The sequence below is a fragment of the Ooceraea biroi genome, chromosome 10 (assembly GCF_003672135.1).
Source record: "Ooceraea biroi isolate clonal line C1 chromosome 10, Obir_v5.4, whole genome shotgun sequence".
Lineage (NCBI taxonomy): Eukaryota > Metazoa > Arthropoda > Insecta > Hymenoptera > Formicidae > Ooceraea > Ooceraea biroi.
In genome coordinates, this window is record NC_039515.1 from 8,944,102 (window position 1) to 8,968,319 (window position 24,218).

At 40.2% G+C, this 24,218-nt stretch overlaps 4 protein-coding genes across 14 annotated transcripts; 3 read left to right on the forward strand and 1 right to left on the reverse strand.

Annotated features, from left to right (window-relative positions):
* Positions 1-1,223: 1,223 nt before the first annotated feature.
* Positions 1,224-3,694, forward strand: LOC105283691 (peptidoglycan-recognition protein SC2). Of its 2 annotated transcripts, none has more exons than XM_011346660.3 (4): positions 1,224-1,374; positions 2,436-2,620; positions 2,886-3,048; positions 3,141-3,694. In XM_011346660.3, exons 1-4 carry the CDS (start codon positions 1,296-1,298, stop codon positions 3,323-3,325), a joined length of 612 nt encoding a protein of 203 aa, XP_011344962.1. In that variant the 5' UTR covers positions 1,224-1,295; the 3' UTR covers positions 3,326-3,694. The 2 variants fall into 2 exon arrangements, with proteins under 2 accessions (XP_011344962.1, XP_011344963.1); XM_011346661.3 differs by lacking the exon at positions 1,224-1,374 and adding an exon at positions 2,073-2,362.
* On the reverse strand, positions 3,524-6,840 carry LOC105283692. Of its 2 annotated transcripts, XM_011346663.3 has the most exons (5): positions 6,474-6,840; positions 4,395-4,601; positions 4,142-4,311; positions 3,931-4,056; positions 3,524-3,831 (listed from the first exon to the last, which is right to left on the reverse strand). In XM_011346663.3, exons 2-5 carry the CDS (start codon positions 4,468-4,470, stop codon positions 3,703-3,705), a joined length of 501 nt encoding a protein of 166 aa, XP_011344965.1. In that variant the 5' UTR covers positions 4,471-4,601; positions 6,474-6,840; the 3' UTR covers positions 3,524-3,702. The 2 variants fall into 2 exon arrangements, with proteins under 2 accessions (XP_011344965.1, XP_011344966.1); XM_011346664.3 differs by lacking the exon at positions 6,474-6,840 and having other exon boundaries at positions 4,142-4,284; positions 4,395-5,194.
* Positions 5,371-23,860, forward strand: LOC105283695. 9 transcript variants are annotated; one of them, XM_026973187.1, is made up of 23 exons: positions 5,371-5,601; positions 8,842-9,002; positions 9,077-9,286; positions 9,936-10,137; positions 12,424-12,584; positions 12,753-12,881; positions 12,964-13,143; positions 13,233-13,472; positions 13,865-14,143; positions 14,665-14,874; positions 14,954-15,117; positions 15,377-15,524; positions 15,782-15,896; positions 16,183-16,215; positions 16,943-17,074; positions 20,485-20,544; positions 20,618-20,739; positions 20,822-20,962; positions 21,404-21,608; positions 21,684-21,832; positions 22,079-22,294; positions 23,524-23,625; positions 23,697-23,860. In XM_026973187.1, the coding sequence occupies exons 2-23, from the start codon at positions 8,850-8,852 to the stop codon at positions 23,778-23,780; spliced, it is 3,435 nt and encodes a 1,144-aa protein (XP_026828988.1). In that variant the 5' UTR covers positions 5,371-5,601; positions 8,842-8,849; the 3' UTR covers positions 23,781-23,860. The 9 variants fall into 9 exon arrangements, with proteins under 9 accessions (XP_026828988.1, XP_026828986.1, XP_011344972.1 ...); XM_026973185.1 differs by having other exon boundaries at positions 5,372-5,601; positions 14,662-14,874; XM_026973186.1 differs by lacking the exon at positions 5,371-5,601 and adding an exon at positions 6,939-7,052 and having other exon boundaries at positions 14,662-14,874.
* Positions 17,081-18,450, forward strand: LOC105283694 (arginine kinase). Its single transcript, XM_011346665.1, has one exon. It carries the CDS (start codon positions 17,140-17,142, stop codon positions 18,334-18,336), a length of 1,197 nt encoding a protein of 398 aa, XP_011344967.1. The 5' UTR covers positions 17,081-17,139; the 3' UTR covers positions 18,337-18,450.
* Positions 23,861-24,218: the final 358 nt, after the last annotated feature.

Consider the following 24,218-nt stretch of genomic DNA (forward strand, 5'->3'; position numbering starts at 1 on the left):
TGAACCAGCAGAAGTTACTGTTTTGGCTGCAGTGGCAAATAATCCACATATCAGTTCTCGACAAATACAAAGAAATACTGGTATTTCCAAGACAAGTGTTTTACGCATTCTTAAACGCCACTCATTTCATCCATATCACATTGCATTGCATCAAGAACTTCATGAAAATGATTTTATTAATCGAATAGAATTTTGTCAATGGGCGCTACAACAGTTGGAGGTCAATGAATTCTTCTTCAACAGAATATTGTTTACCGATGAATCAACTTTCACTAACCATGGACAAGTAAATAGAAGAAATATGCACTATTGGTCCGTTGAAAATCCAAGGTGGCTTCGACAAATAGAACGTCAACGTCCATGGAGTCTTAATGTATGGTGTGGTGTTTTACACAATCGAATCATTGGCCCTTTCTTTATTGATGGTACATTAAATGGTCAAAAATATGCTGATTTTTTGTCCCAACAATTACCAAACTTATTGAAAGAGGTGCCGTTAGAAACTCGTTTACAAATGTGGTATCAGCATGGTGGTTGTCCGGCTCATAACGCACGTGTTGCACGTACAGTTTTACACGAAATGTTTCCGGAACACTGGATAGGAAGAGGAGGACATATCAGTTGGCCAGCACGTTCTCCTGATTTGAATCCTTTAGACTTTTTTGTGGGGAATGTTAAAGAACACTGTTTACAATGATGTACCAACTACACAAGAGAACATGAGAGAGCGCATTTTGAATGCATGTGCTAGTATAAATTCAGAAATGATAGAAAGGGTAAGAGTATCATTTGTGCATCGTATTAGAAAATGTATTGAAGTTGGAGGACATCATTTCGAACACCTCCTTAAATAAATTTTTGTGTTGAAGAGCATAAAATTTGATTTTTCTGTTTCCCACGTTCAAGATCATTTAAAGGTCATGTTGTCATAGGTCGCTGAACTCCTCTCGATGTTGGCTATAAAATTGCGCAAACAAAAATATGTAGTTCCATTTAAAAAAATTATCTTGACCTTTGAATCTCCGAAAAAAATAGCCTTGAAAAAATTGTTGTTCTGTCATCATGATAGCCCCTTTGAACGGTGCAACTTTTTCCTTAGACATTTTTTCGTATCATCAAAAACAAGTGAAATATCTAAGATGATCGATTTAAGTGGACCACCCTGTATATCCGCACATAACACCCGCTGTCGGCTATATAGCTGCGGAGATCATGCCTTCGATCAACATCTTTACGGAGTTATATAATATCTGCTCGTGATTTTGCGTGGCATCAGTATCACTTTGCGAGTGAAAATGTACATCGCGAGGAGGACGACGGTGCTGATCTTCGCGGCAGTCTACGTAACGCTCGTCGCCCAGGAAGCTGCAGCCAGTAATTCGTTAATTAATATTATTTATGCCGCTTATTAAGCCACAGACTTGGCACCAGAATACTAAACAGCTAAGAGTCATCTCTCTCTTCCTCTCACAGTCACACTCGTGCAACAAGTTTCATTGTCAAAGGGGACACTTTACATGCGAAGACGTGACAGGAATATTTTATTCTCCGCTTCAGCAGAAATTAAAAAATTTCGCTGCATTCAGCTTGATAGTGATTTCAACAATTTCAAGATATTCTTGAATTATAATGCGCGTATTGAGACATAACATCGAATTACAAGATTACCAGAAGAACGTTGTACGATGTTGATAAACGAGCTCTTATGATTCTTTCGACCTTTTTCTTGAGCATTGAGCATTATCGTTATTCCCCGATTAACGACTCGGTAATCGTCGCCGATTGATTGATTAATGATGCAGTCATCATAACGAGTCACGTCTAATTGTAAGCCTATTTGCATGACGCATTTGCTGACGCGATACGTTATTACGAGATGTAAACGTCCCACAACTAGCAGGATTCCCGACATAATTGCTGTTATGTATACAGACGCGGTACAATGACATTATTTGCATGACGAACAAATAACATTAACTCTCTTTCTCTCTCTCTCCCGAGCCGTGGTATTAATAATTGTAAATGGGAATAACGTTTCTACATTTGTAAATTTTCATTGTTTTCTTCTATGAGTGAGAATTACAGAGGAATGCTTTTAATTATCTCGTAACTATATGTAAATAATTTTTTTCGTTCTTACAATCCTTGATGCTCAAAGATCTAGCACGCGATACTGCTAAGCGAGCAACAGAAGAAGTATTCCATTCACGTTCAGTGAATGTAAAAGGCATGTGGGCTCTTAAATCTTATTTTTGGCCTTCCAAATGGCAACAATTGTGAAATACAATTCTGATTTAAGGATTTACTAAATCATGAACTTTGCAGTCCATCTTGATTGAAATGAGTGTAAACACAATTTTCGGTTTGTCGTCTCAATTGAAAATCGTTAAGTTATATCTCGTGTGCAGTATTACAGAGGTGTTTCACTTTTTCAGGACCAAATACCGGAGGTCAAATCATCCCTAATATCATTTCTAGAGCGCAATGGGGCGCTAAATCACCAAAGTCACCACTTTCCAATCTTGCAAAAAAACCAGCGCCTTATGTAATCATTCATCACTCGACTGATACTGGTTGCGAGACTCAAGCTCTATGTCAGGCTAAAGTGAGAGGATTTCAGGTAATTAATTGCGAAAGATCAATCCTCCTCCATTCAGATTTTTAAATATATAACCAGAGATAATTCAACTAACAATCAGCCAAAATATCAAGACAAGTAAATCTGTCATTAATAAACATAATTACAGATCTACTTGTGGGGCTTTTCGCTATTCACTGTTATTTATCATTTATTTAATTTATTGATCCGCTTTAATTTATTTCGCACCTAAATAATGAATTCAACGATATGTTTGCGCTCGATAATCATCGAATTCTGTTCCCAGAATTACCACATGAACTCGAAAGGCTGGACCGATATTGGTTACAATTTTCTAGTCGGTGAAGATGGAAACGTTTACGAAGGTCGCGGCTGGGGCAAAAAAGGCTCTCACTCTAAACCTTTTAATGGCAAGAGTATCGGAATTTGTATCATCGGGGACTATTCTAGTAAGTAAAGAAATATAATAATAAGTTCCATTATCCATAACGTCTTCAATTCAATTTTTCATTTCTTTAACATGCTTAATTTATTCTGTCAGATCGAACACCAAAGCCAGCAGCGGTACAAGCCGTGTCTAAATTGATTGCTTATGGCGTATCCAATGACGAGATAAAGAGTGATTATATACTTCTTGGACATCGGCAGACCGGGCAGACTACATGTCCTGGAAACAGCCTTTACGGGATGATAAAATCATGGCCTCATTGGCAGTCATCTGCCTAAGTAATAAGCAAACATTCGTTGTAGATAATATGTGATCAATGCTTTCGTTTATGGGCAGAGTGAATGTGAATAACAATTCCGGTATGCATGGATAAGCATATTGTATGAAAATAATGTATGAGTACATTGGAACTCGCAGCGGTAATAATTTTCTATGTCACTAAGCTGAGCTTTTCGTTACACGTTTGGAGAAGTAAGCTTGTTTGAAATATATTAATTTGATATGATTTTCCATCAGCACAAGCTCCACCATTATAAGACGATCATTTATGTGCGATATTGAATTAAAGTATAGTGATTAACAATCAAATGTAATATTATATATCTTTACAAAATGCATAATATTATAAATAAAATAATTAATCCACAGAACCACACTACATGTAAACGGTGACGAGGCGATTCACGTAAGCGTCATAAGTATCTTCTTCACTCCTGACGCAGATTTCCAATCTTGAGAAATCGAGATCAACTTCGTCACTTTCATAATCAATCTGGTCCCTAATCTGAAATGAGACGAGCTTTTTTATTTTCTTTGCGGTCTTAACAGCGAAGATACCGATCACCTCGCACTCTCACAAATGTAACACGACAAAATCATGCACCTGCAGGGAAATCCGTCTCCCGAATTGCTCATTCAGCTCTTTTATGCATATCTGCGTTGCGTATGGAATGCCAGATTTCAGATTGCCAGCCACAGTTACGTAAGGTGCGCGATCGTCAAGATAATCCTAAAAGTGTAATAGATTCAGCGTTTGAACGTGGCGCGCGTGAGAGAGAGCAAAGTTATCTTCGCGTCGGATATGTCATGATTACCTGAAGAGTGTTTAACATTTTTCCTTGATCGTCCAGATGGTTGCGCTTGTCGTCCGTCCCAAATATAGGATAATAAGCGGAGAGCGACGTATTGTGGAAAGCACGTCCCTCGCATTTCAAGTCTGTCCTATTCGAGTTTCTGTCTAAAGCCAAGGTGGCAAGGACGTTAACTACTCGAGTGAAGTTGGACACTTGCAAAATTAATCACTGAAAACGCGACTTCCACGGTAGATCGTTAAAATTGTCTACTTACCAGTAGCGAGAATCGTGGAGAACAGGAAAAATGCGATAATCAACCCGAACATTTCAGATTTTTTGGCGAAATACATTTGCTCGCGCGATCACAGTCGTTCTGATTGCTCAGAACAAACGAGTTCTTTAAAGCTGAGCCAGCTTTGCACAAGCAATCGGAATCTGCCTACGTCTGCCGATTTACTTCATTCATAGGTATAAACATACTCTGAGGAATTGCGAGGAAGAATCAAGATCGTCATATGCAATGCGGATATATAAGAGGTCTGCTGGAGATGTCGGATGGATTCGGAAATGATTAAAACGAAGAAAAAGATCGAAATAAAAGATAAAGTATAGAGTTCGAGCAATTTAACTGGAATGGAATAATAAAATATCAGCGAATACAGGCATGCATGAGAAATTAAGAAGAGAAATTAAGCATCAGCTCCAAGCTTCTAAACCGTGCCTATCGATTATGTTGATATATATGTATGTGTCGATTACGTCGATGGATATATGTCTGCTGCTAACAATGTATAGAGCACGTATTTAAGCGACATGTATTGCAGTATGTTTGGCCCACATTTCGACGTTCGTTGAAACAGGACTAATCAGTCCTGAATTGATTACTGAACAACACATTTGTGCCGCATAAGCAATGAGCCGTAATTAAGATCGTGACATTACTGCTTACTCGAGACGGCTTGCATTTGGGCATCCTAAATATTTTACGAAGATATCTTTAATCGATGACTGTCAATTCTGTCGTGAACTTTTCGTGATGATGATGGACAGTAGTTTGATGATCGGGATTAACCATTAGGAAGCTTGATTGCCGCTTTCATGGCGGCGTTATCGCTACTTTCCAGCTATACTGCTTATGAATAATACAGTATTCGGGTGAATAGGACACGTGGAAAACTGTACATCGTCAGTCTTGCGAAACGACTCGTACTTTTCGAACGTGCTTACTCCAACTTGGGGCAGAAAGCGGCTTGAGTAATATACGATGAAACAGCCCGACACTTTCGACGCGACCGCGAATCGAGCAGAACAGCACTAATCGTCTATTATGATAAGGAGACAGTGAGAATGGAGATTCTTATGAAATAGCGCGACAAAAATCTGCTATTTGTAAAATCCGCGATATTGTGGTAAACGCAAATTTCCGACATCACATTTTGTATACATCCTGACGAAACCAGCAGAGCTTACGCTCTAAAAAGGTGACTATCAAGCACTTCCTTGCACAGAATGCCTTTTATTTGTTCTAGATGTAATTTTTAAGGCATTTTTATTAAACTAGTGTATTTCATTATTAATTTCGTTAATTAATCTTGTTACTTAATTTTGTTAAAGTGTATTTAAATTGGTCATTTCGTTGTTGATTCAAAATCAATGTTGTTCACAACAATCGCTACTATTGGAACGTGTTACATATTTTGTCGGTAGAAATCAGTCAAAGTTCACGCGACATAAAGATTCTTATAAGCTTGTAACATGATCGATGTGTCATTGCACCGTACTCACTAACATCGACTGCGACCGGCGATACGAGAGCAAATAAATAAGCTAGTAAATAGGAGTAAAGGAAGCAATTCGATGAACGAACAAAAGAATAGGAAGAAGAACAATTAAGTGGAGTACTACGAAGCAAAATTGGCATACCAGTCCGTTAATCATTTTCTTAATTGATCAGATATTGAAATTATTGTGACAATACGAATCCAAATAAGATAAGAACTAGCTTCTGAATTATTATTGAATTATCAAGCAACAAATGTACTGTTCTAATTATTGTATATGGATTATATTTCTACGAATGGACATGTGTGCGATTTAATTATCAAGAATACTCTTGATATCGTAGCACAAGTTTGATAATAATAATGGCGCATAATAAAATGTCATCCGTAATGAAATTATTCCATTAGTCGCGCGCTTACTCAGATATCACGTCAAGCGTCACTTCATTACAATATTTATTCCGAAGTGACTATCCCTTTTTAATTTCCTCTTAATTTTTCTTTTAAATTCCTCTTTTAAACATTTATTCATTAAAAAAGATAGACAACTTTTAAGAAAGAAGGATAGATACCTATATAATGCGACAAATCCCTCAAACTGCAGATTTCATTTTACTAAACCCGTAATTTTTTTTCGCCCTTTCAATTTTCTTACCCCAATAATCGTAATACACTGTTGCAGAACACGACACAGTATTTTTCGGTTATTGATGCAATGACGGAAAAATAAACGCATGCGGTTTCATCGCTTATTCCATTTGACAAGTCGATCGAACGAAACAGCGTCATTTTCCTGCATAAAATAATATTGTCCTTGTCAAAAGGAATTATGCCGTGGCAGCTCGAATCAAGATCTAAATTTTTGATCGCGATTTTAATGTCTTATTATTTATTGCGAGCCGAGTCGCAGTAGAGAATTCAACAGAATTTTTCCTACCGGAATCGGTTACCTGGGCGTCCATGGAGATAGCGTGCAGGTGGCGTCGGCGACGCCAGGCGTCGGTTTCATTCGCCACGCGAAGCTTCCTCGTGTCGCACGTCGCGACGTCCGCATGTGTCACATTCCGCGACATTCGCACGTTCACCCACATGATCCGGTTAATCGACGCAAATGTTGATTACAAAAACCGAGTGAATAAGAAGCCAATCAGGTATCTCTTTCTCTTTCTGCGCAATTACCAGCTGAAAAGTTACAATAAATCTGACTTGTCAATTTTATGTTTCACGCATATATGTTTTTAATATTTTCCTTTCTGTTAAAGAAACATCTTTTGTCTATTTCAAATATCGACATTATTAGTCGAGGATCTGTCACAACGATTTGAGTTAAATTGAAATTCGACATTAAAATTTGTTATAATTTTGTTGTGTGAGTGTATCGGAGTACATGTGGGGAAAAAACATGACAGATTATTAGTGAACGTAGCACACTTTTGTTAACATTCAATGTTAATTTTGTATATTAACCGTGTTGCAATGAAGTCTAATGAGCACGATTTTATTAATAGTCTGAATTAGTCTTTATCTCCGTGCACTTGTGCGCTTAAACGCACGCAAGAATACATTTTGCATTTCAAATATGTGAAGCGACCTTTCGTTACATGCTAATTAATACTAACGATCATGCTTTCCTATAATGATACGTAGAATTTGTATTGTTGAAAATTCACGTAGAAAAAGCTCTAGTAATTACCTGGCAAACGTTAATCTTCACATGATAATCTTATGACAATACATTGTCAGTAAAACTACAAAAAACTCATACATTTACATATAAATAATGCTTAGTAGTAAACCAGCTTAAAGCGAAAGCATGTAAATGGTGTCATATGAATATTCCACGACTATCCATATTTTACCAGATTTCGCGCGCGTAATCGATAAAAACGGGGAATTCACCGAACGTTTTCGCAAGAGGAAAAGTCAACAATATATCTCTGGAGTGTGTTCCGGATTGATTGTGCACGTGGCGTTGATGACATTAAGCGAATCGCTGGAGAGATCCGCATTAGCGGATACCAATGGCATTTTATAAATTAACATTAGTCAGCATTACAACATTCGCACTACTCGATTACCGATCAGATAGCGTTTGCGAGAAATAGATCGAGCGGATATTTTTGTCGTTACCGCAACGTAATTACGGAGACCACATCACAGTGGTACGACACGCCTCTCTCGCGGTATAACGCGGACAATTAGCGTGATCAAGCAAATTGCAAATTTCTCGGCAAATTTAATTAAATATTTTTTAATTATTGAAGTTTTTGCGAAATCTGATAAAATATGGATACATCGTGGAATATACATATGACACCATTTACATACTTTAGCTTTATGCTGGTTTATTACCAGCATTATTTATATGTAAATATGAATTTTCTGTAGTTTTACTGACAATATATTGTCATAAGATTATCTTGTGACAATATTAACGCTTGCCAGGTATAATTACTGAAGCTTTGTTTTAAAGAATTCTGTATCGAATATCTTCTCCAAATAATCGGACCTGTAATATTTTACGATGAAGCAAACCAGGGAAACTCTTAAAGCTCTTCTTTATGCGCAACAAATATCAAATCTCGCGTGTCTGAATATCGCTATTGCATCCTGACCTGCCAATCGTTCATGTAAGCGCCATGAATATGCAAGCAAAGATATGTTTGCACATTGTTAGAACATGCGAATCAATATTGAGAGAATATCCGACGAAATGAAATCCATTCATCGGACTTCCGTGGAGCGTAAAACGTCGAGGAGGTCTCGCGTGTCACTAATATATTATAACTGCAATTACATGATTACCATCGTGCGTTTTGGGAAATGAAATACATTTGATGGAACAATATTATGTGTTTTGTAAATCGCACATGTTGCGACATGTTAATGGATACTCATGGTAATCAGTTTCTCAGTTTGAAAGTTTCTTTTCCTTTGCAGAGGCTCAAATGAACTCAGTGAACGTGAAGACTTGGCTGCAGCGTGGCGATCTTGACAAACTCGAGAATATCGTGTTAGAGGGTCGAGGCGTGCGACTATTAGGCGAAAACTCGCCGGACCTTAAAACTCGTGTCTTCCTGAAGGGACTCCCGAACTACTTGGTAAGAGACTCGTTAACCACACAAAATCTTGAAACTGCCTGGTACATAAAAATGTTCTTTTTGTTTCACTTCAGACGAAGATTTCTCAAGTGCACGACGCAGTCACGCGCGGCTCGCTAGCCGAAACACAGAAAATTATTTCCGAGGACTCGAAGAAGAAACTAGCGATTGCAAAGGACTCCTGCGGCACACCCTTGATACACAAAGCGGTCTACTACGATCATCCCGATATTGTCTCCTGGCTTGTGGAAAATTACCCCATCACACCGCAGCAGAAAGACAGGGTACGCACGTGGCTTTTTCCTTGAGATGACTGTCCGCAATAAACCATAAATGGACGACATATCGCAAGAAATGTAATCATACAACGCACATTTCAGAATTTAATCGTACGAATTTAATTATACGGTTTAGTCAGCTTCGGGGTGTCTCCTCCCGATCATCAGCGTAAAATTGCCTCGGTTAGTTTTTTTCTAAGTTAATCCGTTTCGAGAATAACGTCTGTTTAATCGGCTGAACGTATGCGCAGATTTTAACACGAATTTCGATCGAACTTCTTCTAATTTGTGAAACTGACCAGACTGCTTTTCGCTGGACATGCTAGAACGTAGAAGGGTATGTCAACGACAAGGAAAACATGGAATAATCGAGTAGCTTATTTTCAGCTACGTTCCCCTAGATTCTCGGTCGCATCGCGTGACACTCATAATAACCAGGTGTAAACCACCTGTTCTTTTCTGGTCATCAGTAGGCACGGTTCCGTATAGACACGCCGGCGTGCAATCCCCATGCTCGATGCTCTCATTCCCTCCCCTTACGTCACTTGCATTTATACCTCTTAGGCATAAATCCCGGAGACTACTGTACACCATCCGGTTACGAGCGTGATTGGACAATCGCACTTTGACGTGTCTTGCCGTTTCTTATGTTCAGGAGGGAAGAACAGCTTTACACTACTGTTGCGCATGTAAAGATGCCGAGACAATCTGGGATCTCCTCATAGAGAGTGGATGTGACGCTAGCATTTGCGACAAGAAGGGCAACCCAGCCGCGTACTACTTGGAGCACTCCGCGGAGATCGAGCTACCGGAGGTCGAGATTATGCCCAAACGAAGGAAAAGCACCGGAAAGGAGAGTGAGTATTACTTTCCGTTCATGAAAAGATCAAAATGATGAATCAATTTCTCATGCTATGCACTAATAGCAAAAAGAATTATGAAGGATTGCACTCTTTTACTTCTTCCACGTCACACGACATGCACGATTCTCCATTTCTGGGAATCAACAATCGACAAGCAGAAGAAAGCGGCTTAAATAACGCATAGAAACGACATTAGCAGTCGTATATATGCAATGTCGTAAGCTAGGTAAGCTTAAATATTACATATCTCGCTCATTTGCACTGGTGAGTCATTAGAGCAGTTTCGAGGAAACATCGCGAACGAAGACGACACAGCGGGCACCTTGCGAGCAGCGGAGCGATATAGCGATTTCGTTCGTTTTCTGCATTATGCGGGTATAGAAACGACGCCTTATACCCTACACCGTTTCTAATGACCGCGAAAAATCGATAGCCCATAAATTCGTAAGGCAAGGCTAAGCTACGACGCTCGATACGACGACACAGTTTGTATAATGAAACTTGCCGCCGATTCAAAGGAAATTAGAGAGACACAAAAAAACCATATAATAATAAATATAGTAATGAAAACGGAACATGGCTCCATTAAGGTGTTGCGTGTACATAATATGTGTGCGATTCGTTATAACAGGGGAATCTCAGTTGAGAAAGACAGGCAAAAAGCAGAAGAGAGGACTTTCTTCGAAGAAAGTATCTGGAGGCTGGAGAACATTATTTTTAAGCAGATTTTAAGTCCTTTATGTGAATCCAGTTGCATTTATCTTCAGTTGTGATATTTTTAATCGCGTTCCTTGAAAGAGAGTCGCCACGTGTATCATGGACTATTTGCATAATTGAGGCGCATAGTTTCGTAATTTGCATAACTTAAATGACTCAGCCAAATATATCGAAATAATTCCGCCCGCAGGGTCCCGTTGCTATTAAAAATGAATTCAATTCGAATTCAGTTCGACGTAGCGATGGTTGCATGCACGCCATACCTAATATTTCATGTCACTCGGAATCCCGGTTGTGTAACGTGCACGATTGGATTAATAAATTTTCTACGAGGCGGAATGCTGCACGGAGTCCGTCATAATGCCGACACGTTTCAAGTTGCGCGCGTACATACAATGTGTATAGACATTGTATTGCATGGCGAAGGAATCGACGGCTGTTTACAACTCTTTACCTGCCGTGCTCAGGGATCTCTGATGAATTATTATATTTGCGATCTCGTTGGATAGAATGTACCCTTTAGATCACACAAGATCCTTTTTTTCAAGCATTGCAAACGATCGTAAATACGATCGTGAAGGCAGCAAAAATAATCAATGGTCTTCTATGACGAAACGTTAATATTAGCTAAATTTTCCATTTGAGAAACAACAATTCTCGTGGCAAAGAAAAAGAGAGAAATTAGAAAGCGACGTAATGTTGACTGTACCTACTGTTGTCTGCACTGTTGCACGAAAGATATGGCTTTCGTCGAGGATTAATTTTAATTGACTGATCGTTTCATCGGCCGAAGGGCAGCGATTCACGCCAATCGTTTGCATTTGTTCCGCGCAAGCAATTTCGCGGGGTAAGACAATTGTTGGAATATGTGTTTACGAGAAATTGCTTTGGCTTCGATCTTCGAGCGTAATTGCTAGCATGCCGCGGGTACCTATGATCGAAGGATGGGGAATGAGTTTTTATCGTTGTTGAAATTAGAGCTCAGCCTTCCTAGCTCGTTAGACGATAAGTCGATCCACGACCTATTTGGCATGTGACGCAGGCCACTTGATGAATTAAACGAAGCCTCCATTTCTTTCCGCTGAAATTTTATTGCAATTGATTTCTCGATCGGGTCGATGCTCGCGGTTTAACGGCACGATAAATAATATTTGAAGGCACGTCAAGAGCAAACATTTCGAGAAAAGTTGTCTCAGATATCTCAAATATCTAACGTTCTTGTTGTAACATGCGAGTTAAAAATTTACGCCACTCGTAAATATTCAGTAAAACCGGTCGCTGCTTGAACAGTAAAAGATCATCGAATCACTATCTTTGTCTTGCAACATTCCTTTCCGAGACAATTCCAACAGTTCCCGCAATTTCCTAGTCGTTTTTATCTCGTTTTTTCAGTTCGTATTTCAAATAAGAATTGCCCCAATGCAGTTCTTTCAAGTAATTTATTAAATTCGTCAAAGAAAACGACAAGAGATACAATTATAGGATACAATTATAAGCATCATGCTTATTTCAACTTCATTCATTGTATCGTAATGTTTTCACATTCGATTTTTTTGTTCTCAGGTCTGGATTTCAAACCCTCCAACATCAGGATATGGATACACAACAAAGACATTGGAAAATTGCAGCAGGTGCTGTGGGAGGGACACGGATGTAAACTTCGATGCGAGACCAGCAATCATCCTCGAATTCGGAAATTCTTGGAGGCTGTGCCATGTATCATGGTGTGTATTGAGTGACAGAATTACTTTGTATCGCAAATACGAATGCTCACTTAATTTCAATTATCTGTGATATCAAAACACATTGTATAATATTACATCATGTAATACATTCATGTTAACAATACGACTTTAAAAAATTTCAAACTAAAGTTATTGTGATTTTTGTAGAATTCAGTAAAGGACCTCCACGCAACGGTGATCAACAACGATTGCGACCTTTGCAAAGAAAAACTGAAGAAACTCTCACCTATCGTCCTATGCGGCAAAGATGGCAACGGTTTGAATGTTCTACACAAGGTAAGCTATCAGAGACTTTCGAATCAATCTACCCAACTGATTGGAGAGAACAAAACGATCATTCTCATCTTTCTATCGAAAGGCCGCCGGTCTTGGATGCATGGATATAGCCCTCGAGATCCTAAAAAAGTGTCCAGCGACGGTATTGGCGCAGGACAACGAAGGGAAGACTCCCCTGCATTACGCAGCAGCCGTTAAGGACGACGGCGCAATGTACAATCTCCTGATCGAGTACGGAGCTGATGAGAGTAAACTGGATAACGTGAGTGATTTTGCCGCTTAATTTAATAAAAGAAATTAATCACCCATTGAAAACTCGATAATTAATCTCATAAATTTGCTCGTGGATAGCGGGGTAAAGCGCCCGCGTTTTACAAGAACCGCCCTTCGGACGTGGACTTATCGAACTTGTCGGTAATACCGGATGCACCTCGAGTCTCCGACAACTATCCGAAGAATTGGGACTGGAAGATCTTGGAAGCAGGACAAGGAATAACGCGGGGAATGAAGAAAGTCAGTAACAGTGATAGCACTGACAGCGCTTTCAGCAGCGCCGAGTCCACGATGAAGGACTTGGACGGCTCCAGTGAGGTATGTTCGCATACTCGTTGTTCTGTTACATTTTGTACGCACGATATTATTGCTTCCTTCCTGTCTAAGCCTAAAACGTTGCTCTCTTACATTTTTTTACATTATTCTATTTTACTATCTAATTCTTATACTATTGTATTATACACAAGTTTACATGGAACATTGATTAATGATCATTTAGTGCACTAATCATGTGGCATAGCTGGACATAGAATGGCGTCCCGGTAGCAAACGTAGTGTCGTAGTTCGTATCCGAAGTTTGTGACGTACAATCGAATGGCAGGCCTTTCTTTTTTTTCTCTTTTTCTTCTTCTTCTCGATTCGGGGAAGGCCTCGATTCGCGATTTCAGGTCTGCGATACGAAGGATTACATGGGACATTTGGTGGAACAGATAAAGAACGAGGAGCAGGAGGAGGAAGAGGAACAGGAGACGCCTGCCGAGACGCCAAACGGAGACGACGATGAAGACGAGGCGAACGATGGAGATGCGAACACGGAAGATGCGGAGGAGGAAACGAAACCGGACGACTCCGAGGAGAAAGCATCCTCGGATGATGACGTGGTAACCGGGCCCGCCGCGGAGAAAGAGGAGGAGACCGCGCTCGAAGAGAGAAACGAGACCAGCACCGGCGACTCCGGCGTCGACGATCCCACACAAGACGAGGAGCAGGTACTGTCTTGAACGTTTTGTCGCGACCACCACTGCACCGCTCCTTGTATCATACAACGAAGAAGCCGGGATTTCTCAGTCTATGTCCGCTCATGAGAACACAGCTTTACGTGATGGAACTTTACGTGACTACTTATGTATTATTATGTAACTAGCATGATTGCATTTAATAATAATAATCTGTATGTTGAAACAAACCAAATGTTCACTATCTACTTATTTGAATAAAACGAACAAGAGAAAGAGAGAAAGAGAGAAAGATGCTCTTGAGACTCCCTAGACTGACAAAAATCGATTCGCCAAATGACCCGCTGTTAGCGGATGTTATTTTTACGTGTGCTCCTCCTTTCTGCCCCCTTCTTTCCTCACGTATATCTACATTTACTATATAACGTGGAGGCGCGGCAAGAGACAGACGATCGATTTCGCATGTAGGATTCCCACATGCGATTAATATCTCCTTATCGATTGCAAGCGTGGCCTGCTGCGCGCATGATTTTTGTACTTAAATATGACAGCAGGTTATCGTCGGTGAACACGAAGAGGCTGCAGAAGTGGAGTTGAACGAAAGTAGCATGGCCCACGATTCGGAGGTGGACAGCTTGCTGGAGGACGGAAATATGGAACAACTGGCTGCTCTGGTACTTAACGGCGAAGGCCGACGGCTGGTCGGCCGACAGTCCGGAAATCCAGAACTCCAAGCATTTATCGACAACGTTCCATCGTACATGGTACGTCATCACTGCTATGTAATAATTCATTTGGAAAAAGCACACGTGTAACATATCGTTCTGTATGATATGATATTAGGCAAAGATCCATGCCGTGCACATGGCGGCGCGGGAAGGAAACCTTCGCGATCTACAAAGCGCACTGGATCGCCGCAAATTTGCGGTGGCACGAGATGAGTCGTCAGTCCATGGCGAAACCCCATTGCACGTGGCGGTCGTATTCGGCAATACCGCCGTCATCAGGTACTTATTTCTTCTCTAATAATTAGCAACAAAATTGTTGGTAAAAAATTTCTATGTAATCTTTAAGAGTTGATCGTCTTGTCAGTTCGGTAAAAGAAGCGAAATGCTCTGTACTGAACATTGATTATTTAGCTGCTAATCGATCGCAGCCGATAATCGCTCACCTTCATTGCGTCCTATTAAACTATTACGAATGACGGACTATGAATCACCGCTATCAGCTCATGTTATCTTGCTCAATATTTTATGCTCGGTTTAGGTACCTGGCAGGAAGATTTCCAGAAACCGCCAATGCGATCGATTTCGACGGACGAACACCGTTGCATTACGCCGCGACACTCGCAGACAACGGTCATTATTATAACCTACTGTTGCACCTAGGTGCCAATCCTTTGGTACAGGACAATGTGAGTACCATTGAGATTATCTTGCTACGATTTCTGTTGCTATTACAATGCGCAATTACGACTAGAATCAAGAACTGCACACTCCCGATTCTTGACAAAACTTGATAAAAAAAGATGAAAGATAATTTGAGATTTTGAGAGAGAAAGGGTTCAGTTGAAGACTAACAAGCACTCGCACAAATCTTGTGCAAATCTAATATTCTTTCGACTAAGAGCAAAAGTTATCTCCACGAGATGTTGTTTTTTGTCATGTACAGTTTGGGCAAAAGGCGGATTATTACAAGCAAAATCAAAGCGACCTATCGCACAAAAAACTCCTGCGCGATTTCGGTGCCAGCGAGAAGCTCGCCGACGAGATGTTGACGGATAAAGGTATTTCTTAATTTCAGGCATTTTAGAGCACTCATCGCGACGCGACGAGAATCATCACTTCTCCCCGCGACATTCTTTGTGATCGAAGATCGTTCCGATCTGAAAGCAAAGAATTTCGTAAAGATCTTCGACTGAACGTCTCACTTGGCACGAGAGTACCCTATGTGTCGCGATCTTGTGAAATGACCGTTGATTGTTTCCTCCTCGCACATGAAACTTCGTCAATCCGATTATATACTTTGTGACAATTGACAGTTTCGTTCATGATCGACTTGTACCTTTTTAGACAAACGCGAACAGATCATCCCAGATATGCCGCGTAAGGATCCCGAGATACTTGTTACACGCACAAGTGTATCTCTTTTATACTGATTTTTTGTCTTGTGAATTGATTTTTGACGCTTCGTTCGATTATTTTCATAATAGCACTCGTGACTCGACACTTTGACGTTTTAACGCGTCACAATCTAAGGTGTGAAGCATCACTTTGTCATACACTTATCAATTTCGTATTTTATATTCAAGTGGTTGTATTAAGATATAATCATTTCACAGTCACCTCATAAGATATCATCACTTCACGGTCAGCAATTCTCACACAGATAATGAATGCAGATCTTAATCTTAATTTCTCGATTTTGAATTCTTAATCTTTTTAATATTCTTTAAACATTTTTAATCTTTAAATACGCATGAGATTATCATAAAATATAAAATGCAGATATAATGCGATCTTATTTCTGCTAAAGTTTTCAAAAGTAGAAGTCTGTTCACAAAAGTATTTTCAACGTTAGATATTCAAGGTATCACACGTATATCACGATATCAAAATAAAAGCAGTCTTGTATCTCTGCTACGCGCCAAGTAGAATATTCCGAATCGACCCTAATACTCGCTCGATCTTTCGAACTTGTCACAAACACTACCACGAAATTTGCTTGTCCGCTCTTTCTCATCAAACCTTCATCAATTTCATCTTCAATGGCTGTTAATCCGGCTGTTCTTTCAATCATCGCTGCTACTCCCGATTCGGCCGTGATCTACAGTTCCCGGAGGCGATATCTACTCCGCCCGGCGAGATGTGAGCGAGCCCGATGTCCAGGTCACCCTCGAACGGTGCTTCAAGCTGCTGGCGGGCTCTCGGCGACCGTCGACACTAAAGACCCCGTCGAATGCCGGTACACTAGTCGCTCGTTGCCTGAAACGACCTGTGTTCGATTTGATCAAGCACCGTGTGACTCGCATGGACCACAATCTCTTTGACGTGATCTGGCCCGCCCTGAAGCGGTACGGTAACGTGACGGGAAACGGCAGCAAGGTGAACACCGCCCGCTCATACATCAGCAACTCCGTGGACGATGATTACAACTACGGCGTGGTCGCACCGGACTTCGAGAGCTACGTCGTCTTCATGGAATTCTTCGATCCCCTGATCAGAGAATTGCACTGCGTCAGCACGAGCGGCGACCTACCGGACCATCCGCCGCCGCGTTTCTTTAACATGAGCAACGAAGAAGCCGAGGTAGAAGGCCCGCCGGACACAGCGGTCATCACCGCGCTCGAGCAATATGATTTGGACCCAACCGGCAAGTTTATCCAGGCGGGCGTTCTCGAATGCACCCGCAACCTGGCCAATTATAGCCTCCCGTTGACCCTGACGGTGAATCAACTGGAAGAAGTCGAGAGAGAGATCACGAATCAGCTGATGAGCCCGGAAATAAGTGAACTAATGGCGCAGGGCAGCAGTGAGGATGAGGCTGGTACATACTTCACCCTCAATGAGATCCTCGATCAACCCAGCCGGATACGAGCGCAGCTGGCGGCATCCGGTCTACTGTTGCCGATCACGGAATGTGAGTCAAACGATGACCGTCGTCTCCACGGCAAGCATTGGCCATATGGACGCGGCGTCTATGTCACCACCGCCGGGGACCTCGCCGCCTGGGTAAACTTCCAGGATCATCTAAGAATCGTCTGCCGTACCAACGAAAACCGACCAGGCCTGGTGGGTCGCGCCTACGTCCGATTGGCAAAACTGATGAGGATGTTCGACCAGAAGCTGAACTTCAAGCGAGACCAAAAATTTGGCTTTTTGACTTCCCGGCCGCATGCCCTCGGCAACACCCTCAGGTTTTATCTGATCGTGCGGTTGCCTGAGCTGTCGAAGACACCTGATAATTTGCGACACCTGTGCGTGGTGCGTGGTCTCAGCGTGCGTGATACCGCGAAGAGCGACATGGTGAGGATCGGCAATCAGCAGTCGCTAGCGATCGCCGAGCTGCAAACCCTCCAAGACTTCACCCGAGCGGTGCACAACATCATCACGCTGGAAAAGGAACTAGCGATGAATAACTCGATGAAGATCGCCAACATGATCACCGGCATATTCCGCAAGCGGGTGAACGCGTCGCGGGGACAATCTCGCGGCCTCAAGACGTAGACGAATTGTGACCGCGAGATACAATATAACTAGAGCTCTTGAAGACGATCTGCAATCGTTAATCTCCTCTTAGCGTCTGGAAAATAAACGGGGAAATTCTTCGAAATAAACCAACATCCAAACCGTGCAGTTTCTACGAAATATATGTTTTCAACAATCGTGAAATCATCGTTGAGATATCTCGAGAAATATAGGAATCGTTACTTGGACCGTTCGGACATGTTTCACCAGCGAAATACAAAGCAGCTGAATCACCATTTACCAAAGATTCAACTCGCATAACGAATAACATGCTGATTAGAACAATCCTGATCTTGCTTTTGTACATACACCATTAAGAATGTCCAAGTTTATTGATATTCTATGTGACAACGCGATTCATCTATCCATACTTTATTATCAGTGATTGTCGATCGTCTTCGAGAGTCTACGTTTTTTGAAAAAACTTTTTTCCCTTCTCTTTAAGTCTTTCTATAAGGAACACTTTTACGCTTACTCGTGGAAATCTTCTGTGATAATAACCAGCCAACGTTCGATCGTCAATTAATCTTCGCAGACTGAACTTTTTAACTAATCCTTAGGCTATATAATGAGCGTGGGGGCGGGAGAAGGAGAGATAGAGAGAAATGCGTTGGAAAGATGTGTGAACGTTATTTTGTTTTCCCCCGTGCGCGGCCGGCGTCTCTCTTGCAAAATTAAGCTAATTTATATAATCGTAATTGCTCTATTAATTGGATTAACCGGCAACGAGAACGCACAGGATTGCTGATTAGGTTAGTAAAAAATTAATATTGTTGGTACATACACGACACCATTGTCGCACAACATCTCACTTACAAATGTGCATTGTAAATCCTTGTTCAGGGCAATTCGGCGAACTGTAAAAATCATTCGTGCAGAGCGGAATATTATCTTATATAAATAGCGATTTTACATGAATTCTCTCAGGTGTGAGAAAGATAAACAAATCACATAAATGCCTGTAAATAGAAATTAAGAATTCGTAAGCGTTTTACGACACTGTAAAAATGACAATTGAATCTCTAGGCGTTTATCTATCCTCGCATGTTTACTCTCAGCATGACGTTATTTTCATGTAAAGTCGGCGATATTAAAATTCTCGACGCGATATCAGTGGCACAATAAGCTTGAAAAATTATTAAAGTCTCTTGAAAAGCTTTCTTTATATTACGTGTAATGCACGAGTCGATGTTCACATGAAATAAAAAAATGGCGGAGCACATGTCTTTCCAGCTCAGTGTTATTATTCGCTCCGAAACGAGATTATATTTTAGACTATATTTTTTATTCTTATTCTTATACGCGTCACAAATGTCGCTAAATGCTAAATCAAACTCGTTAATTAAAGAGATGAGCCAATGGGCGTCTAAGTGTTAAGTCGTATTTTTTGTAAGTATATATTAATATAAATAAGTGCATATGTATATTATGTATATATATTTTTGTAAAATATTAATTTGTGTGCGTGCTCTATATTATAATATGACGACAGTAACAGAGAAAAATGAGTAGAAAAAGGTGGTTGAATGATAGAAAATTATTTTTGTTGATACGAGAAAGAACATTTAAACGTCTGTTGACTGACAATCAATTTGTAATAATTCATCACATTGTATAATTAATCACAAATGCACTTTTTTCGACAAACTGATCGTGTTTGTTACGTGATTGTGCTTGTTTCTGCTTTCGCATTTCAGACCTCAGCCTGTATGTAAAAAGTGAAATTGACTTTTATGTCTTTCGTCACGTTTTGTCGAGTGGTTGTGCTGCACAGTGTTTCGTGAAATATTACTTGCAAATATGAAAAGTATTATCGTGTCAGTGCAATAAATTTCTTTAACTTTAATAAGATCTTAACTGAATTAAAATTAATATAAATAGGTACTGCACAATGATATGCGATAATTATTTTCAATCGCCAACAATTTGCGAATGTTAAGATTACAAATAACGCGCGTGTTACTTTAACGACGATATTATATATATATATATATATATATATATATATATATATGTTATGCTTATTTATAATTAATTAACACAGTTAAAATACTTCCAAGTTACAGTAACACGAGCAACGATGACTTTATCAATTTCACGACCGATCTAATGGAATTTGTTTTACAGACGACAATGAGGCTGATATTCCGATATTTCGCACAGAAGAAGGCCGTTATTTAGCTTCATGTACGTACGAAGAACAGCATTGTTATATTTCTCGCATTTTTGCGGTAATCAATGTAAAAATACTATTCCTCAGCATTAGGTGATCCCTTGATAAAAGGATTAACGGAAGTCGCCAAATCGCGTCCCAAGGATCCGGTCACATATCTCGCAACGTATTTATACAACTTCGCTAGCAAGAACAAGACCAATGAACAGGTGCGTTTTTTATTTGATCAATTAAACCATTATAGCGGAATATTTCGCAAGAGTGCCCCCCGTCAACTTTCTTTGATTTCAGGAATCCAACGTTCTCATTATACCTGATCGCGAAGAGGGACAGTTGGACAACGTAGAGAATGACAACTTTGACGAGGATGCCGGCTACCCTCGGAGTCCGGGTTCCGACATACCCGAATCTACATTCAGCAATCCTAACAGGGTACGTGAACGGATTCGAAGAACTTTTGCAAGCTTTTAATGTCTGCAAAGTGATGAAAAAATTGACAATCCCTGTGCAATTAGCCCTTTCCTCCATAGAAGAAATTAATTTCTGCCGAGGATGACAAACTCAAAATTTTTAATATATTGCATTTGAAGACTCATAAATAACTTCTAATTTTAAGCTACCCATTTTATATTTCCCCTTAGCATTTAGGATGCCCAATTAATTTCGCGAACTAAATGTTAATGTGGTTTCTTACATTAACATATTATATATTACATAAATGATATTTTATTTTCGATCTCTATAAATAATTAATAAAGTCGTTCCTGCTTAGATTAGTAAAATTGTTGCTCATACATGCGTGATGTGGAAGTTTAATTGCACAGGGATTTAACTCACATAAATCAGATAAAAAAAGAGAGCAGTATTTCGCAGGACGAACACGGACAAAGCATGATACACTTCGCAGCAGTTCGTTCCTATTCGAAGGACGGCCTGTACCAACTGCTGTTGGAGACGCAAGTCAATGTGGGTTTCAGAGATGAACTGTACCGGACAGCCCGGGACGTCGCCGAGCAGGCGAATATTCGCGAGAACGTCGAGGAGATAGACCGCTACGTCGTGTATCTAGCAGCGAGAGGTGAGAGAAGCGAAGAGTTCGCGCTCGTAAGAGTCACTCAAAGAGATACGATACGAGACGCAATTCGATTCACAGGAGAGACTGACAAGCTGGTGGAACTCCTGCTAGAAGGCTACGATCACATCTTGGATGCCGAGGACGAGGGGGTGAACATCATCGAGGTCGCTGCGCATAGAGGACACGATGCCACTGTGCAATTTCTGCAGTCGATTCCTAATTACGTGGTAAGTCAATTAAAAAATCAACGAATAAAATCTACGAATAAAATGTCTGTAATTATTTTATATACACACACACACTTTTCAACGTTATTTCATGCTTTACGAAACTGTTAACTAATACTTTAATTAAAGATTAAATTAGAAGATTTAAATTAGAAGAAAATAATTTTTTAATTATTGCGTAACGCACTAATCACTGCCACTAACGTGTAATATGACGTTGTATGATGATGTGATCGTTTTCGACAGAATCAACGCGAGCAACTACATGCTGCGATTCGGATGGATGACGAGGAGCGCGCGAAGGAACTTTTGCACATGGCCAACGGTGGCGGGAAATTGCTGGCTCTCGGAAAGAATTCGATTGGTCGGTGTGCCCTGCACATCGCCGTGCTTCGAGAGAATGAGAACCTCGTCAAGCTCATCGTGAGAATGTTCCCGGAGACATTACGCATCGGCGACAATGTACGAGTCACTTAAGGGGTAACGCCACTCTAGCGCCCGGAAAAACAGCCTAATTTTTTATAGGAATATAATGAATGGAATACAAAATCCGTTTAAAGGCCTTTATTGTACATACTTTGAAGTGTATTTACAAATTTTTATTGAATTTTTTTACAAAATGGCGGCGCCAGAGCTCAGCCTCTTCTCACAGATAGTGTTCCGCGGCCGGAAAGATTTCTCCTCCAATTTTTGACCTGGAACAAAAAACTAAACATTTTTGAGTCTTATATAAGGTTAGTTCGGGAAGTACGTACGGAAATTAAAAAATACCGTTTTTTGTAAAACTGACGTACGTTTGAACAAAAAGTTTTTTTTTACCTAAAAATGAAACTTTTTGTTCAAACGTACGTCAGTTTTACAAAAAACGGTATTTTTTAATTTCCGTACGTACTTCCCGAACTAACCTTATATAAGACTCAAAAATGTTTAGTTTTTTGTTCCAGGTCAAAAATTGGAGGAGAAATCTTTCCGGCCGCGGAACACTATCTGTGAGAAGAGGCTGAGCTCTGGCGCCGCCATTTTGTAAAAAAATTCAATAAAAATTTGTAAATACACTTCAAAGTATGTACAATAAAGGCCTTTAAACGGATTTTGTATTCCATTCATTATATTCCTATAAAAAATTAGGCTGTTTTTCCGGGCGCTAGAGTGGCGTTACCCCTTAAGAGGCATATAAAGACGTCAGTCGCGACAAAAAGAAACATAAAATCGATTCGCGAATTCAATCAAGATAAAATAGTTACAAGATAAACCAGTTTTGTGAATTGGCCAGACAAAACGAAAAAAATTTTATAGATTATCTTATAAATATATCTCACGAATTACGTTAATTGCACCGCGGAAATGGCAAAAAACGGTGAATAAAGTAATGTATTCTTAATCATAAAATACGAAATGTTAAAGATTAAACTCTAAGATTAGCTCTTTTATTTAAAATTATGAAAAAAACGGCAAAAAGATGAAATCATCGCAAACCTGTGTAAAGGTGCTTTTTCATGCTGACGCCCGACGCTCATTTTTAGCGTCAAAACAGATCATGTGATCAAAATTGACAATAGTGAATAATAATTCAGCGTTAATTTTGATCACGTGACCTGTTTTGACGCTAAAAATGAGCGTCGAGCGTCAGCATGAAAAAGCACCTTAATGAATAAACATTTTTATAACGCATAAATGATTCCTTGTTTCAGCTGGACAGGACCGCACTTCATTACGCGATGGGCGTGCCGTCCGTAGAAGTTCTAAGTAACGTATTGATCAAGGCAGGCGCGAGACGCATTGTTAAAGACTTGGTAAATCACTTTTATTAAGCATTTACTCTATTTAAGCGCTTACGAGGCGATTAATTTCCTAAAATTTTCAGAAATCTCGTCAACCGTCGTACTACTTCATGAACAAGTCTGATATCGAGCGACTTCAAGAAGAAGAGAACTCTATGATCCAATGAATCATACGACACAGAACACTTGCACCGATTTCGCAATTACAATATAAACGGATAGCAGAATAAATAATGTGTCGAGTTGAGAGAGTGTATCATTTGTACGATTATTGTATGAGAACTCACCCCGCAGCTGCCTGACATCCCTCCTCTTCCTTTCAATGGTCCACCGACGGCTGCTCCTTTGTAGCACTCATTAACTCGCGAAAATACTGACGAAATTTTATTTGTAAATATACTTACGAAAATTATAATACGTAAAACGCGCGACACTCAACGGCACTCCCGATACGCGCACTTTCGTCCACCGACGCGAAGATTGTCGATCAATTTGTCACCATCACTAAAAGCACAACGAAACAATCCATCATTGTTCTAGCTTTTACTTTGTATTTGATCAGTAAATCGCACGAGATACGCGTTTCAATAAATAGCTAGATACAT